The sequence below is a fragment of the Amblyraja radiata genome, chromosome 10 (genome assembly GCF_010909765.2).
Source record: "Amblyraja radiata isolate CabotCenter1 chromosome 10, sAmbRad1.1.pri, whole genome shotgun sequence".
Classification (NCBI taxonomy): Eukaryota; Metazoa; Chordata; class Chondrichthyes; order Rajiformes; family Rajidae; genus Amblyraja; species Amblyraja radiata.
Genome location: NC_045965.1, coordinates 8577965 through 8594641, shown reverse-complemented (window position 1 = coordinate 8594641; position 16677 = coordinate 8577965). Strand labels below are relative to the sequence as shown.

At 46.2% G+C, this 16677-nt stretch overlaps 1 protein-coding gene across 2 annotated transcripts in view; it reads right to left on the bottom strand.

Annotated features, from left to right (window-relative positions):
- The window catches only part of dennd1b (DENN domain containing 1B), a 280956-nt gene that overhangs the window by 56941 nt on the left and 207338 nt on the right, over window positions 1–16677 (bottom strand). For both annotated transcript variants that reach the window (XM_033027984.1, XM_033027985.1), the window contains one exon: window positions 9578–9703. In XM_033027984.1, the coding sequence (XP_032883875.1) occupies window positions 9578–9703 (126 nt within the window). The remainder of the gene's footprint in view (window positions 1–9577; window positions 9704–16677) is intronic.

The following is a 16677-nucleotide window of genomic DNA, read 5'->3' as shown; positions in this document are numbered from 1 at the left end:
TCCCACCAGTCCACACCCACTCTATCTATGCCCTTCTTTATTCCCAGTGGGGGTGTGGCTTCAAAGCAGCAAATTCAACACCAAACAGATAATCTCACAGACAGCTCACCAAAATGGCTGCTGCTTTGACAAGATTTAAGAATGACCTTGAAAGAGGAGTCGCAGGGAATGAGAAGGGCGAGGGAATTGGGGAGAAAATGGATAAAATACTTGGAGGTTTTTTTTTAAGTTCTTACGTGATAGGGGCAGAATGAGGCCATTCAGTCCATCGAGTCCACTCCGCCATTCAATCATGGCTGATCTATCTTTCCCTCTCAACCCAATTCTCCTGCCTTCTCCCCATAACCCCTGACACCCATACTAATCAAGGATATGTCAATCTCCGCCGTAAAAATATCCATTGATTCGACCTCCACAGCCGTCTGAGGCAATGAATTCCAAAGATTCACCACCCACTTTTTAATGATTTTTCTGATCCATTGAATTATCTGATCCACAGTTCAGAGTTTTTTAATGTCCTTTGGGCCTGGATTAGAGGGTTTCGGCTACAGGGAGAGGATGGACAGACTTGGATTGTCTAGAATGCGGAGGTTGAGGGGAGACTTGTCTGAAGTATATAAAACGATGAGAGGTGTCACTAGGGTAAGAAGGTCAAAACCTTTTCCCAGGTTGGAAATGTCCAACACTCGAGGGCATAGCTATAAGATGAGAGGGGGAAAGTTTAATGGAGATGTGGTGGGCACATTTTTGCACAGAGAGTGGTGGTGCCCTGGAACATGCAGTGGGGATGGAGGCAGATACAATAGTGGTGCTTAGGAGACTTTTAGATGGCAACATGCAAGTGCAAGGAATAGAGGGATGTGGATCACATGCAGGCAGATGAGATCACTTTAACTTGGCATCATGCTCATTACAAACATGGTGGGCTAAAGAGCCCATTTCTGTGCTGTACTGTTCTATGCTCTATGTTACAAATGCTGGAGGAAGGCCAGAAGGTGCTTTGTGATGGGATCACCAGTTATGGGGAGAAGGGAGGACATTTTGGTTTTTAGGGTTCAAACCTGACTGCGGGTGCTGTCGGTACGGAGTTTGCATGTTCTCTCTCTAACTGCGTGCATTTTCTCCGGGTGCTCCGGTTTCCTCCCACACTCCAAAAACGTACATGTTTGTAGGTTAATGGCTTCTGTAAATTGTCCCTAGCGTGCAGTATAGAACTAGTATACGGGGTGATCACTGGACGGCGTGGACTCGGTGGGCCGAAGGGCCTGTTTGTGCGCTGTATCTCTAAAACTAAAACAAACAAAACAGCTACATGAACTTTCAGATGAGGACATTGCTTCCCTTTCCGCAGACGCTGCCTGACCTATTGAGGTTTCCTTGCACATTGTAATTTTGTTTCAGATTTCCAGCATCTGCATATTTTTGTCATGTTTACATATCCAAACCGTTACATTTTCTCCAGTGAATTGTGGAGTCACGCAGTTCTGAACAATCCCATGTTAAATCCTGAGCTGCAATGGTACAACTGACCTGGACAAGTCTGCCTGGATTGGGATAGGGTTTTTGGTTTTTTAAGTTTTAGTTTTAAAAATACAGTGTGGAAACAGGCCCTTTGGCCCACCGAGTCCACACCGACCAGACCAGCGTTCACTAGTTCTATCGTACACAGCTACAGAATTAATTTACAGCCAATCAACCTGCAAACCCGCCAATCTTTGGAGTGTGGTAGGATAACAAAGCACCCGAGGAGAACCCACACCATCACAGGGAGAACGTATACACTCCGTATAGACAGCACCTGTAGTCAGGACCGAACCCGGGTCTCCGGCGCTGTAAGGCAGCAACTCTACCGCTGCACCACTGTGCCGTCCCCAGGAATTGCAGAAACCTCAGGATAAGATTGCATAGTGAACAAGGGAAATGGGATTCTCAATGCACACAGGCTAAACGTAATGGAGTTTAGGCACTGATATCCAAAGAGAAAGCGCAGAAAAATGTCGTCACACAGGACGCTGGAATCTTGAACAAAACACAAACTGCTGGAGGAACTCAGTGGGTTAAGCAGCATCTGCGGAGGGAATGGACAGATGACGTTTCAGATCAGGACCCTTCTTCAGGAATAATGTGATGTATGGGGAAGGGCTTCATACTCTTTGCGTCCTCATATCCTTTTGTTATCAGCTCTTCCCCAGCCAACTATGGGCCATTGTGGGCTCCATCCATCCTTGTTCATCAATTCCTCGCCCCAATTTGTTCCGGCCTTTTCCTACGCACAGTTACCCCCCCCCCCCCCCCCCCCCCCCCCCCGGCCTCTACTTTCAGTCTGAAGAGGGGTTCCGACCCCTAACGTCGCCCATCCTTTTTCTCCAGAGATGCTGCCCGGCCCGCTGAGTTAGTCCAGCACTTTGTGTCTAACTTCAGAGCTTCATACAAGTTTGCTATCGCAATTCCTTTATTTTCACAGACTGCCGGGAGCTGTCGTAGAGAAGAGAAAACGTCTCTGAACAGTACACTCCACACATTTAGGATTTAAGGCAGAGTTAAGGGCAGATCAAATGACAATGGTCTATACTCAGGCAGTTACATCATGCATACTCACACTTTTAGTCATCTGATGTGTTGCTGAAGCCAATATAATGCGTCAACAATTCTCTTCATCCAATGGAAACTACACGGCTATCTAAGACCTCGTGTCAGAGGAATTCAGGCAAGATTTATTAAAACGAGACATTCTTAAGAGTTAGCAGATCAGCAACACTTAAACTATCAATAAAATACCAGAACCCATGACAGTCTGATGTTCTTCCTTATAATTGGCTCAGATACATTAGTTATTACTGCAGCATATTTTTCTCATGAGCTGGACCATTACTGTTCTCCGTCGTTAAAAAGCAACAAACTGTTGGCTCCTTCATTCCAAATGGAAAATTGGCACAGATAACCGGATGTCTGGCAAGCAATTGAGACCCAACCAGTTATTGCATATGAGCAATAGTATTGGTGTGTCCAGCGGAGACAGGGTGAGCAACAAATATTCCATGAATCACATCTGAACAGTGATGGGAAAATGGATAGATTACACTTGCAACCTGCAAGACAATGTTCTCCAGTCCAAAGACATGCAGTTCAGTCAAGACAAGACAGTCTGAAGAAGGGTTCCAACCCGAAACGTCACCCATTCCTTCTCTCCGGAGATGCAGCATTTTGTGTCTGTCTAAGACAAGACGTCTTGTCCAGTTCAAGATGTAGATTAATTGGCCGCTGTAAATAGTGTTTTGGGAGCAGATGAGAATGAGATAACATAGAACTAGTGTGACCGGGTGATCGATGGTTGGCGTGAACTCGGCGGGTTAAAGGGACTGTTTCTAAGTTGTATTTCTGAAATAAACTAACCTGCTCAAGGAGAGTTGAAGGACAACACAATACAATACAATATACAATACAATATACAATACAATATTTATTCATTGTTATTTGAACCTCAATGAGGCTCAAACGAAACTCTGTTTCTACAGCCATACAAACAGAACAATTTCTACAAGACACACAAACAATTCAATTCACACAAACATCCATCACAGTGAATCTCCTCCTCACTGTGATGGAAGGCAAAGTCTTTTCTCTCCCCTGTGTTCCATTTTTCTCCCGATGTTAAAGTCCCAGGCGGGCGATGGGAAGTCCCACGGCCGTTAAGGCCGCGCCGGGCGATGTACGGCCCCGCTCCAGGTCTTAATGTCTCAATGTGGGAGCCCCCGGCGGGCGTTGGCATGTCCCGCGACCGTTAAAGCCGCGCCGGGCGATGTAAGGCAGCGCTCCGGGTAGTTCCACCCCCGCGACATGGGCGGGAGAAGTTGCGTTGCGGAGCTCCGAAAAGCGGTCTCCCACCTGGGACCCGCGAGCTCCCGATGGCCCGTCCACCGGGCCTGCGGCTGTAGCCTCCGAGCTCCGGGGACGGGCCTCAGCCGCCCGCCACCACCGCTCCCCACGCTCCGAGGCCGGCCAGCTCCACGATGGTAAGTAGTCCGCAGCTCCGCGACAGTTCCGGCTGGAGGCCGCTCCACGGTGCTAGGCCCCAACGACAACGGAGACCCGACAGGAAAAAGGTCGGGTCTCCCGTGCAGGGAAGAGATTTTTCAAAGTCCCCCCCCCCGCCCCCCACATATACATAGCCAAAAACAGTATAAAAGAACACCACAACTACATTTAACTGGACAAAAAAATTAAAAAAGATACGATAGTGGCTGCAACGTGAGTCGTGATTCTGGTGCAAAGCTGCAGATACGTTTAACCTAGAAGACTTCCACCCAAGGGAGGCACAGTGACGCAGCAGTAGAGTTGCTGCCTAACAGCACCAGAGACCCAGGTTCAATCCTGACTACGGGCGTTGTCTATACGGAGTGTGACCTTGTGGGTTTTCTCTGGGTGCGGGTTTGTAGGTTAATTGGCCTCAGTAAATTGCCATTAGTGTGTAGGATAGAATGAGTGTACCGGTGATTGATGGTCGGCATGGACTCGGTGGGCTGAAGGGCCTGTTTCAATGCTGTATCTCTAAACTGAACTACACTGGTACCTGGTGTGTCTCTTGATGCATTGGGCTGATAGTTGAAGGAGTTGTGGGGAGATGGGGTTGGGGCTTGCTCCGTCTACACTGTGCTTCCATCTGGTGTTAGAGTAGCTCTGGGAATGGGCACAATAAAAGACTAGTCACACTGGCATCAACGTGTCCGTAAGCATTTAACACAGTGGTGTCAGAGTGGGGGGTTACACAGTCAGAACCCTTCTCCCCAGGGTGGAAGCGTCAAGGACTCAAGGGCATAGCTTTAAGGTGAGAGGGGCAAACTTTTAAGGAGATGTGTGGGGCAAGTTTTTTTTTACACAGGTGGGTGCCTGGAACACGCTGCCAGGAGTGGTGGTGGTAGCAGATACGATAGTGGCATTTAAGAGGCTTTTACATAGGCACATGGATATGCAAGGAATGGAGGGATATGGGATACATGCTGGCAGAGGAGATTAGTTCAAATTGGCATCTGGTTTGGCACAGATAATGTGGGCTGAAGGGCCTGTTTCTGTGGTGTATTGTTCTCTGTTTCCCATACTGACCTTTCTGTCCTGGGCCTCCTCCATTGCCCAAGTGAGGCCACATGCAAACTGGAGGAAGAGCAACTCATATGCTGCTTGGGCAGCTTCTACCTCAATGGTATGAATGTTGAATTCTCTAATTTTAAGTACCTTCTATTAGCACTCCCCTCCCCCTGCCCCCCGTCCCCCCCCTTGCCCCTTCCTCTACCCATGTCATTTAACCAGTTCCACGGTTCACCACGTTATATCCCTCTTGAGATCACACCTTCCCCAACCATTTACCAGGCACTGCCCTGCCTGGGGTCATTTGTGGCCGGCCCTGATTTGACCTGGTCTCTTCACACATCTGACCCGCTGAGTTACTCCAGCGCCGGAGACCTAGGTTTGATCTTGACTACTGGTGCTATCTGTATGGAGTTTGTACGTTCTCCCATGACTGCTTGGGTTTTCTCCGAGATCTTCGGTTTCCTCCCACACTCCAAAGACGTACAGGTATCTAGGTAAATTGGCTTGGTAAATGTAAAAATTTTCATGCTGTGTGTAGGATAGTGTTAATATGCGAGGATCGCTGGTTGGTGCGAACTCGGTGGGCCGAAGGGCCTGTTTCCGTTCTGTATCTCTAAACTAAACTAAAAAAGCCCACATGTCTTACGGATCTTAAAAGGTAGAGGTCTTACAAACTATGATTCTATTACAAAATTAATTCAGGATAGAGGCATACTTGGCCTTACAGTACAATGTTACTTATTTCCAATTGTTTACTTAACAAAAAAAAACATCCTTTTTTTTTTAGTTATTTTCATGGTGGTTAACTTGTTACTCCAATTATTGCCATAAAGCAACCAGTGATCCAGCAATTCACACTTGCTCACGTACAACTTGACAGCAGAAACAGGGCATTCTTAACACCCAGTCAGAGAATGTTGCCGTTTCTAGGCAGGCTGCAAACAAGATACATACATCTCCGAGGGGAAATTTGATGTCACAGCTCTGAAGATACAAAACCAATTTTAAGGGAAGTTTAACACTTTGAAATGACTATTCCTCTTTATTTTAGTCTTTAAGGAGATTGTGCGGAAACAGGCTCTTCGGCCCACCAAGTCCACAGCAACTGGCAATCAACCCCTACACTAGCACAATCCTACTCACTAGGGACAATTTACAATTTACAATAGCTATTTAACCTACAAACCTGTACGTCTTTGAAGTCTGGGAGGAAACGGGAGCACCCGGAGAAAACCCACTCGGTCACGGGGAAGAACATACAAACTCCGCACAGACAGCACCCATAGTCAGAATTGAACCTGGGTCTCTGGTGCTGTAAGGAAGCAACTCTACCGCTGTGCCCCCCCCCATACTATGGGAACAATTCTCACACATCCCTGCTGTTGGCTCAGCAAAACAAACGTCAACATGTTATCAATATTATTTATTTCACTGAATATCATCTATGCATTCTTCATAGAATATAAAACAGTACAGCATAGGAACAGGCCCTTCGGCCCACAATGTCTACGCAAAACATGATGCCGAGTGAGACTAATCTCCTCTGCCTGCACATGATCCATATCCCTCCATTCCCTGCACATCCATGTGTCTATCTAAAAGCCTCTTAATCACCACCATCATATATCTGCCTCCACCACCACCTCTGGCAGAGAGATGCAGCACGCATCACACTCTGTAAAAAATCTTGCCCCGCACACCTCCTTTAAACTTTCTCCCCTCACTCTGACATTAAAGCTATGTCCTCTAACATTTACACCTTGGGGATAAAGATTCTGCCCCTTTACCCTATCTTTGCCTGTCAGAAATTTAGAAACATCTATCAGGCCTCCCCTCAGCCTCCAAAGCACCAATGAAAATAATCCAGGTTTGTCCAACCTCATCTGAGAGCAAATACCCTCTAATCCAGGCAGCATTCTGGTAGATGTCTTCTGCAACCCCTCCAAAACCTCCACACCATTCCTGTAATGGTTTGGCCAAAACTCCAGTCAGTACTGCAAATGCAGCCATGTCATAAGGTTATAAGGAACGCCTAACCAAAAGAACCAGATATTGGTTGCCAACAGAGTGAATACAGGTCCTTAAGGGGCTGTCCCACTTGGGCGACCTAATCCGCGAGTTTAGAAGAGTTTGCCCTCGACTCATACTCGCAACATGGTCGACACGAGGTCGTAGGAGCTCTTTGTAACTCTCCTTCATGCTCGAGAGTGGTCCCCGTGTACTCGAGGCCTCACCTAGGCCGCGGCGTATCTTTCAACATGCTGAAAAATGCCCGCGAGTGAAAAAAGGTCGCCATGGAAAAAATCGAAACTTTTTTTACTCGTGGGTTTAGTCGTAGTAGGTCGGCATGTTAGTCGTAGGTAATAGAGGGTAGTCGGAGGTAGTCGTAGATAGTCTTCATCATGGTCGAAGGGAGTTCGAAGGAGATCGAAGGAGATTGTCTTCACTCTCCACTATTCGGTGTCCAATTGTCCCGAAGTTAGTCGTAGCTAGTCGAAGCTAGTCGAAGCTAGTCGAAGCTGGTCTTCAACATAGTCGTAGCTGGTCTTCAACATAGTCGAAGCTGGTCTTCAACATGACATTTTTTCAAACTCTCCTAAACTCTTCCAAACTCGCCAATTAGGTCGCCCGAGTGGGCCAGCCCCATTTAGGATTGGCTCTCAAACTAATCCTGATGCAATTACCAATATTTCTGATATTTGGGTATAAACATATTTTTGGATACCATATTACAGAGTGCTATGAATTATACATATTAGTCATTTTTTTCAGTTAAAATCAATTAAGGAACATATTTTTTTCATTTGAATACATCACTGATGATGACCTCATACTGACTCTGCTCTTAAACATTAATTGTTAGCATAATAATCGTTTCTCTTTCCCATGGGCAAGAACAAGATATTGAGGAACTAATGCATCATGTGGGACAAAGTCCAATAGCCCCAGTAGATAATCTACAAGGCGTCTCTTTAATGTACAAAGTCCTCACGCTCCTTAAAGGAATTTTGTTGTCTTACTTCCCCACATACGTCATAAATCATAGGAGCAGAATTAGGCCAATCTGCCATTCATCTATCTTTTCCTCTCAACCCCATTCTTCTGCCTTTCCCTCCACAACGTTTGACACCCTGACTAATCAATCCGTCAATCTCTGCTTTAAAAGTACCCAATGACTTGGCCTCAACAGCCATCTGTGGCAATGCATTTCACAGATTCACCACCCACTGACTAAAGAAATTGCTCCTCATCTCCTTTCTGAAGGTATGTCGAATGGAAACATCCTCTCCACATCCACTCCATCCAGGCCTTTCACTATTTGGTAAGCTTCAATGAGGTGCCCCCTCATCCTTCCAAACTCCAGCATCACCCAGTCTCTCTCTCTTTAAAGAGTCCAGTCCCTCGTAAATAACACAACAATTGTCCATCAGATCTCAAACAAGTATAAAATAAAAGCAGAATTGTGCACGTGCATCTTTTATAGGTGAAGGCCCAGTGCGGTCACGGTCTGGCATATTATAGAAGTTGAGTCAAAGAGCTGTAGCTTGGAAACAGGCCCTTCAGCCCACCTTGTCCATGCTGACCAACTTGGTACATTGGCTAGTCACATTTTACAGCATTTGGTCCCTAGCCCTCTAAAGCATTCCTGTCCATCTCTCTGTGTCCAAATGTCCTTTAAAAGTTGTAATTATGTCTGGAGACAAAAGGAACTGCAGGCACTGGTTTATCAGGCAACTGGACGGCCCTCTCATCGGTTAGAGTGCGATCCTGATCTACCATCTACCGACATTGAACTTTCATTAATTGGACTTAATCGGACTTCAATATTATAACATTCCACTAAATGTTGTAACCTTTATCCCTTATCTGTGCACTGTGGACAGTTTGATTGTATTTATTTATAATCTTTCCTTTGATTGGATAGCGCGCAATCAAAAGCGTTACACGTGGCAATAATAATCTAAAGTCAGAAGTAAGGTAGTTGGCTCAAATGCAATTGCAGTGAAGAAAAATCCAAGTCAACATGACAATGTGGGCATGGTGGTACAGAGGCAAAGACAATGAAGAATAATCACACCTTGAGATCAAAATTAGAGATTGCTCACTCCTGCAATGCATGTTTAGTTTGGTTTAGTTTAGTTGAGAGATATCACGCAGAAACAGGCCCTTCGGCTCACCGAGTCCCTGCCCACTAGCGATCCCCACACACTTGCACTATCCTACACATACTAGGAACAATTTACATTTATACCAAGCCAATCAACCTACAATCCTGCACGTCTTTGGAGTGTGGGATAAAACCTAAGATCTCGGAGAAAACCCATGTGGTCACGGGGAGAACGTACAAACTCTGTCCAGCCAGCACCTGTAGTCGGGATCGAACCCGCGTCTCTGCCGCTGAAAGCTCTGTAAGGCAGCAACTCTACCGCTGCGCCACCATTTCAGCCAAGAGAAAATATAATGTTGGAGATCGTTTTGTTGAAATACTTACAGGTTTATATCGTAGTGCATCCCTGTAGGAGCCAAACAACGCTGCCTGGGCCTTAAGAAAGGCTCTGGCCACCCCGTCGCCTGTGGCTGTAGACTGCTTCTTCAGTTTGTACTTCAAGGAATAGACCTGCACAGAGAAAATAAACAAAGGCTGTAAAATCTGCAATGAGCAATGAGTGTGTCAATTCGGAACAGTTAAATGAAGTAGGATGACTATGATAGGGGAGGGACAGAGAGACAGGGAATGTAAGACTACCGTGAAACTAGTCGGACAACTCGGTCTCTCCTCCACCCTAGTTCTCCTACTAGTTTCATTGTCATCCCGCTTAGTTTCACCATGTGTATCTACTCATTATCACCTTTCCCAAAGCCAACAATGGACCATTGTGGGCTCTACCTTTCCTTGATCATCATTACTGGCTTTGGTTTGTTCTTTTCATATATTTGTTCTTTGTACCTGTTCATGCGTCAAGTTCCCCTCTCCCCTCACTCTGAAAAAGGGTCTTGACCCGGAACATCACCTATTCCTTTTCTCCAGAGATGCTGCCTGATCCGCTAAGTTACTGCAGCATTTTGTGTCAACCTACAGACCTGCATGTCTTTGGAGTCTGGGGGGGGGGGGGACCGAGGCACCCGGAGAAAACCCACGCGGTCACAAGGAGAACGTACAAACTCCGTACAGACAGCGCCCCCAGTCAGGATCACACCCAGGACTCTGGCGCTGTAAGACAGCAGCTCTACTGCTGACCTTCACTGGACATGTGCCACTCATGGTCAACAACCAAGAGGAAGCAGCCCTTTAAAATCTCTGACAATAAGGGGTGAATAAGTCATTATTTCCATTTTAAACGTGACAACACCCTGTACAACTCAGAGTCGCAGATTTCAAGGGATTTACAGTGATCAACATTTTCTCCAAAGTCTTGCAATTATTTAGACAACAGAAAGGGCAGCATGGTGGCGTTGCAGTGGAGCTGCTGCCTTCCAGTGCCAGGGACCCGGGTTCGAACCTGACTACTACGGTGCTGTCTGTATGAAGTTTGTACGTTCTCCTCGTGACCACTTGGGTTTTCTCCGATTTCCTCCCACACTCCAAGGACATATAGGTTGGCAGTTTTATTGGCTTGTTATGAATGGAATATGTCCCCAGTGTGTGTAGGATAGTGTTAGTGTGCGGGGATCGCTGGTTGGCGCGGACTTGAAGGGCCTGTTTCCGCTCTGTATCTCTAAACTAAACTAAAAACTAGAAATCAAACTGGAGCACAATTAATTGCATTTATCTGCTGCATAATGAAATCAGACCAGGTTAACATCAACAAAACATAATTAGCAACGAACGGCGTGCTGGAAAAAAAAAAAACATGAAGGCATGAGTGTAGTCAAGGGATGAATAATGAGAAAATACAATCACTATTACTAAAATATTGAATGCAATTCCTTTTTTTCTGTGCTTCAGATGATGATTTGCTGTTTAATTACTCATTATGCTTCTTTTAATAAAGATAACCGGTGCAGTACAAGGCATCAGAGAAACCTAAGCACTACAGGTGATAAACCTTTACAGCAGTGACATTTTTCAGTGTAAAGTCACAGTTACTGTGATCTGATCAAAGTAAGGGTCCCCCATTGGGTCCAATTACAGCCATATTTTTATGGAAAAATCATTGAGTTATGATGTTCATAATCTATGCAGAAAGGACTTTACAATATAGGTCTTTTCCCAATAGCTGTGATCTTTTCAATTTACATCAAGGTTTGATGGTTGCAGATGAAAGTTTTTGAAATCCAACTCATTTAGTGCTCAGACTGCATATACCGAGCCTCATTAAATATTTTCAATTAACTTCAGCGCAGTATGCGAAGTACATAATCTATACCTCTGTGGCGAGAAAGGTTAAGGAACATACAAATCCACTGGACTCTCGATGCCCTTATAATTAGTGAGACGCGGAGGATTCATTCTGCAAACCGTCACATAATGAAATATCAAGATTCTCCGCACTGATAAATTTTAACAGGTGCAACAAAACAGTCTGTGCCCAGGGCAGATTCCACAAACAGCACCATTGGGGATTAAAAAAAAGATGTACGAGGGCAACGTCGGTTAAAGTATTTCACAAGGAATTTTCTCAGAGTCTTCAATGGAGAAATTTAATGATTTAACTGGAGATGAGTGGATTCCATCCCAGAGCCACAAAGCTGGAGGGGACATTTCAAAGCAGACCAGTCATTCCTTTCAGTTAGTTTATTGTCACGTGTACCGAGGTACAGTTAAAAGCTTTTGTTGCGTGCTAACCCCGTCAGCAGAAAGATAATTACAATTGAGTCCATGGTGTGCAGACACAGGATAAAGGGAATAACATGAACTTGCTGCTGGGGAACAGATTTACAAGAGTTGAACGATTGTAATGCGTAATTGCAGATCCACTCCTGTGACCGGTGCACAAAGAGGCACCTGGCTTCATTAGTGACCCATCTTGGATATTCCAACTCCTGCCCAAAAACTAGGTTGTAGCAACGACCCTTTAGACAGAAGATAGACACAAAAAGCTGGCGTAACACAGCAGGTCAGACAGCATCTCTGGAGAAAATCGCTTCCTTTCCTTTTCTCCAGCGATGATGTCTGACCCACTGTTACTTCAGCTTTTTGTGTCCTATCTTTAGTGTAAACCAGCATCTGCAGTTCCTTCCTATACTCTTTAGACAAAGCAGTTACTGAAGGAAATGATCCTACAATCGTTGACAATATAATACCAAGGATCCTGTTTCAAATTAAATTAAAAAACCCAAGTAATATCAAAACTCATTTTCCACATCTGCTTAGTTCGTTAATTAAAATACAACCATCAGCATGTGCTTTGTTAAATTAAATAAGGTACAAAAAACAGGGGCAAAACTGCCCAGACTACAGTGTGTGTTTTCACCTTACTGTACACAAGTACCTGGCAAGTTAGCATTTTTGCCTCCATTGAGACTGGCTTAGACCGGTCAGCATCTTGGTCAGTATGGACGAGTTAGGCTGAAGGGCCTGTTTCTGTTCTGGATGACTCAATGACACAGGAGGGCAAACAGCAGCCTGCACTGGACTTAGATTCTCACGGTAACAGGCCCTTCAGCCCAACTCGTCCATGTCAGCTACGATGCCCCATCTACGTTATACCTATTGCCTGCATTTGGCTGATGTACTCTAAACCCTTCCCATCCATGTACCTGTCCCAGTCTCTTTAAAATACTTTTATAGTACCTACCTCAACCCATCTCCTCTGGCATCTCATTCCATATACCCACCTTTCCATATATCCCCCCCCCCCCCTCCCACCCCCCCATTTTATATGCACAATTTACAGAGGCCAATTAACCTACAAACCTGCTAGTCTTTGGGAGGTGGGAGGAAACCGGAGCACCCGGAGGAAACCCACATGGTCACAGGGAGAACGTGCAAACGCCACATAAACAATACCCGAGGTCAGGATCGAACCTGGATCTCTGGAGCTGTGAGGCAGCAGCTCTACCCGCTGCTCTGCTTGAATTGAAAATCTCCAGACTAGGAAGTTGGTGTGAGGCTCAGGATGTGTGACTTCACATTTAGAAGACTTTGAAGAGCTTGCAGCGAGAATATTTAGAATGCAGCTGATATATGTTCACCAACAAATATCCCTTAACAACATGTTTTACATGGCTGTCTGGATCTCTTTACAGAAAATAGGCGGAGAAATATGCAGACTCAACTAATTTCTATGGTTAAATCAGACAGAACATTGAGTAACAGCAGTGCCCACTATCAATTTTAATGGCTCGAAGGAGGGGAAAATAACAGTGTAGAAGCTTATTTTGTTGAAATGGTTGGCAGGCGATTTCTTGCTATGCCTCACTACAGAGCAAACTGCAAAAACCGGAAGAGTTTGATTTATTACATGTAGTGGTGCACTAGTGGTAGCAATAAGCCCATTTACATTTTAAATGTCTCAGCATTCATTTGCTAAAATAGGGAGATTCACCAGGATGTTTAGAAAGTGTGTCGAAAGGAACTACAGATGCTGATTTGTATAGAAGATAGACAGTGAGTGCTGGAGTAACTCAGCGGGTCAGGCATCTGGAAATAAAGATAGACACAAAAAGCTGGAGTTGGAGTAACTCAGCGGGACAGGCAACATCTCTGGAGAGAAGGAAGAGGGGCATCAAGAAGGCCAAGCACTGCCATAAGCTAAGGATTGAGGAGCACTTCAACAACAACTCCGACCCCCGACGCATGTGGCAAGGCATCCAGGCCATCACGGACTATAGACCCACCAACACCACCCCCACATCCAGCGCCGCCTCCTTCCTTGAGGAGCTTAACCACTTCTATGGCCGCTTTGACAGGGACAATCTAGAGACGGCCATCAAGGCTGTGCTCCCTGCCGATCACCAGCCCCTCACACTCACCCCCTACGATGTGTACATGGCACTGAGTAAGATTAATGCACGTAAGGCTACTGGCCCTGACGGCATCCCCAGGCGCGTGCTCAGGGCCTGTGCTGCGCAGCTGACAGACGTCTGGACTGACATCTTCAACCTGTCACTTGCCCAAGCAGTTGTCCCCACGTGCCTTAAAACCACCTCCATCGTGCCGGTGCCAAAACACTCCACTGCGGCAAGCCTCAACGACTTCCGCCCAGTTGCACTTACTCCCATCATCACCAAGTGCTTCAAGAGGCTGATCCTGGCACACCTCAAAGGCTGCCTACCTCCCACATTGGATCCCTATCAGTTCGCCTACCGCAAGAACAGGAGTACGGAGGATGCCATCTCAACGGCATTTCACTCCGCCCTCTCCCACCTCGACAACAGAGACACTTACGTAAGAATGCTGTTCATTGATTACAGCTCAGCATTCAACACCATTATACCCTCTAAACTGAACACCAAACTCGGTGACCTGGGCATCGACCCCTCCCTCTGCAACTGGATATTGGACTTTCTAACCAACAGACCGCAGTCTGTTAGGTTAGACAAGCACACCTCTTCAACCCTCACCCTGAACACCGGCGTTCCACAGGGCTGTGTGCTGAGCCCCCTCCTCTACTCCCTCTTCACCTACGACTGCACACCTGTACATGGTACTAACACCATCATCAAGTATGCAGATGATACAACGGTGATTGGCCTCATCAGCAACAACGATGAGTCGGCCTATAGGGAGGAGGTCCAGCTCCTAGCAGCATGGTGTGCTGACAACAACCTGGCCCTTAACTCCAAGAAGACCAAGGAGCTCATTGTAGACTTCAGGAAGTCTAGGGTCGGCACGCACACCCCCATCCACATCAACGGGACGGAGGTGGAACGTGTTTCTAGCTTCAGGTTCCTGGGGGTCAACATCTCCGATGACCTCTCTTGGACCCACAATACCTCAACTCTGGTCAAGAAGGCTCACCAGCGTCTCTTCTTCCTGAGGAGACTGAAGAAGGTCCATCTGTCTCCTCAGATTCTGGTGAACTTCTACCGCTGCACCATCGAGAGCATCCTTACCAACTGTATCACAGTATGGTATGGCAACTGCTCTGTCTCCGACCGGAAAGCACTGCAGAGGGTGGTGAAAATTGCCCAACGCATCACTGGTTCCTCACTCCCCTCCATTGAGTCTGTCCAAAGCAAGCGTTGTCTGCGAAGCGCGCTCAGCATCGCCAAGGACTGCTCTCACCCCAACCATGAACTGTTTACCCTCCTACCATCCGGGAGGCGCTACAGGCCTCTCCGTTGCCGGACCACATAAACATATTTATTTATTGCTCATATTTATGTCGCTCTTCTAGGGAGATGGCTAACTTCTTTTCGTTGTCTCTGTACTGTACACTGCACAATGACAATAAAGTTTGAATCTGAATCTAAATCTGAATCTGAATGGGTGACGTTTCGGGTTGAGATCCTTCTTCAGATTGAAACGTCACCCATCCTTTTTCTCCAGAGAGGCTGCCTGACCCGCTGAATTACTCCAGCACTCTGTGTCTGTCTTCACCAGGGTGCTGCCTGGATTGGAGGTCCTTAGTTTGGGCAGAGAGACTAGACAGGCTGGGCTTGTCCCTCAAGCACACAAGGCTGAGGGATGACCTGATAGAGGAGGTATATAAGATTATGAGAGGCATCGATAGGGGAATCAAATTTCAGGTGAGAGGAAGTTTGAAAAAAGGGATAATCGACGGATGATAGGTAAGAGTTCTTCAACAGATAGTGCTTGATATCTGAAACACAATATCAGAAAAGGTAGTGGGATCAGATACAATTTAAAAGGCACTTAGATAAGCACTTAAATAAGAAGCAGAGACGGATGTTGTTCTAATTGCAAACAGATGGCATTGATGTACATAAAATCAAAAATTACAGCACAGGAAAGGGCCCTTCGGCTCACAATGTTAGTGCTGAACATGATGCCAAGTTAAACTAATATCCTCTATGTGATCCACATCCCAGAATTCCCGCATATCCATGTGCCTATCTAAAAGCCTCTTAAATGCCACTGTAACGTCTGCCTCCAATACCACCCCCAGCAGCGCGTTCGTGGCACCCACCACTATGTTGAAAAAAAACCTGTCAGCTTCCGACATTCTGGAGGGTAGCGGTAGAGTTGCTGCATTACAGCGCTTGCAGCACCGGACACCTGGGTTCGATCCTGACTACGGGCACTGTCTGTACGGAGTTTGTACGTTCTCCCTGTGACCTCATGGGTATTCTCTGAGATCGTCTGTCCCCTCCTACACTCCAAAGACGTGCAGGTAGGTAGGTTAACTGGCTTGGTGTATGTGTAAATTGTCCCTATTATGTGTAGGATAGTGTTAATGTGCGGGGACCGCTGGTGGGTGCGGAATCTGTGGGCCGAAGGGTCTGTTTCCACACTGTATCTCTACACTAAACTAAAAACAATGATGTTGGACAGAAAGAGATCCAAGGGACAGCAGATGCTGGATTACAAAAAAAAGACACAAATTGCGGGAGTAATTCAGCGGCTCAGGCAGCATCTCTGGCAAGAATGCATCGGTGACGCTTCGGGTCAGGAACCTTATTCAGATAGGCATGGATCTCAGCATGGCTCTGGTTGAGATACACTAGAAGCAAACTGCAACTGCA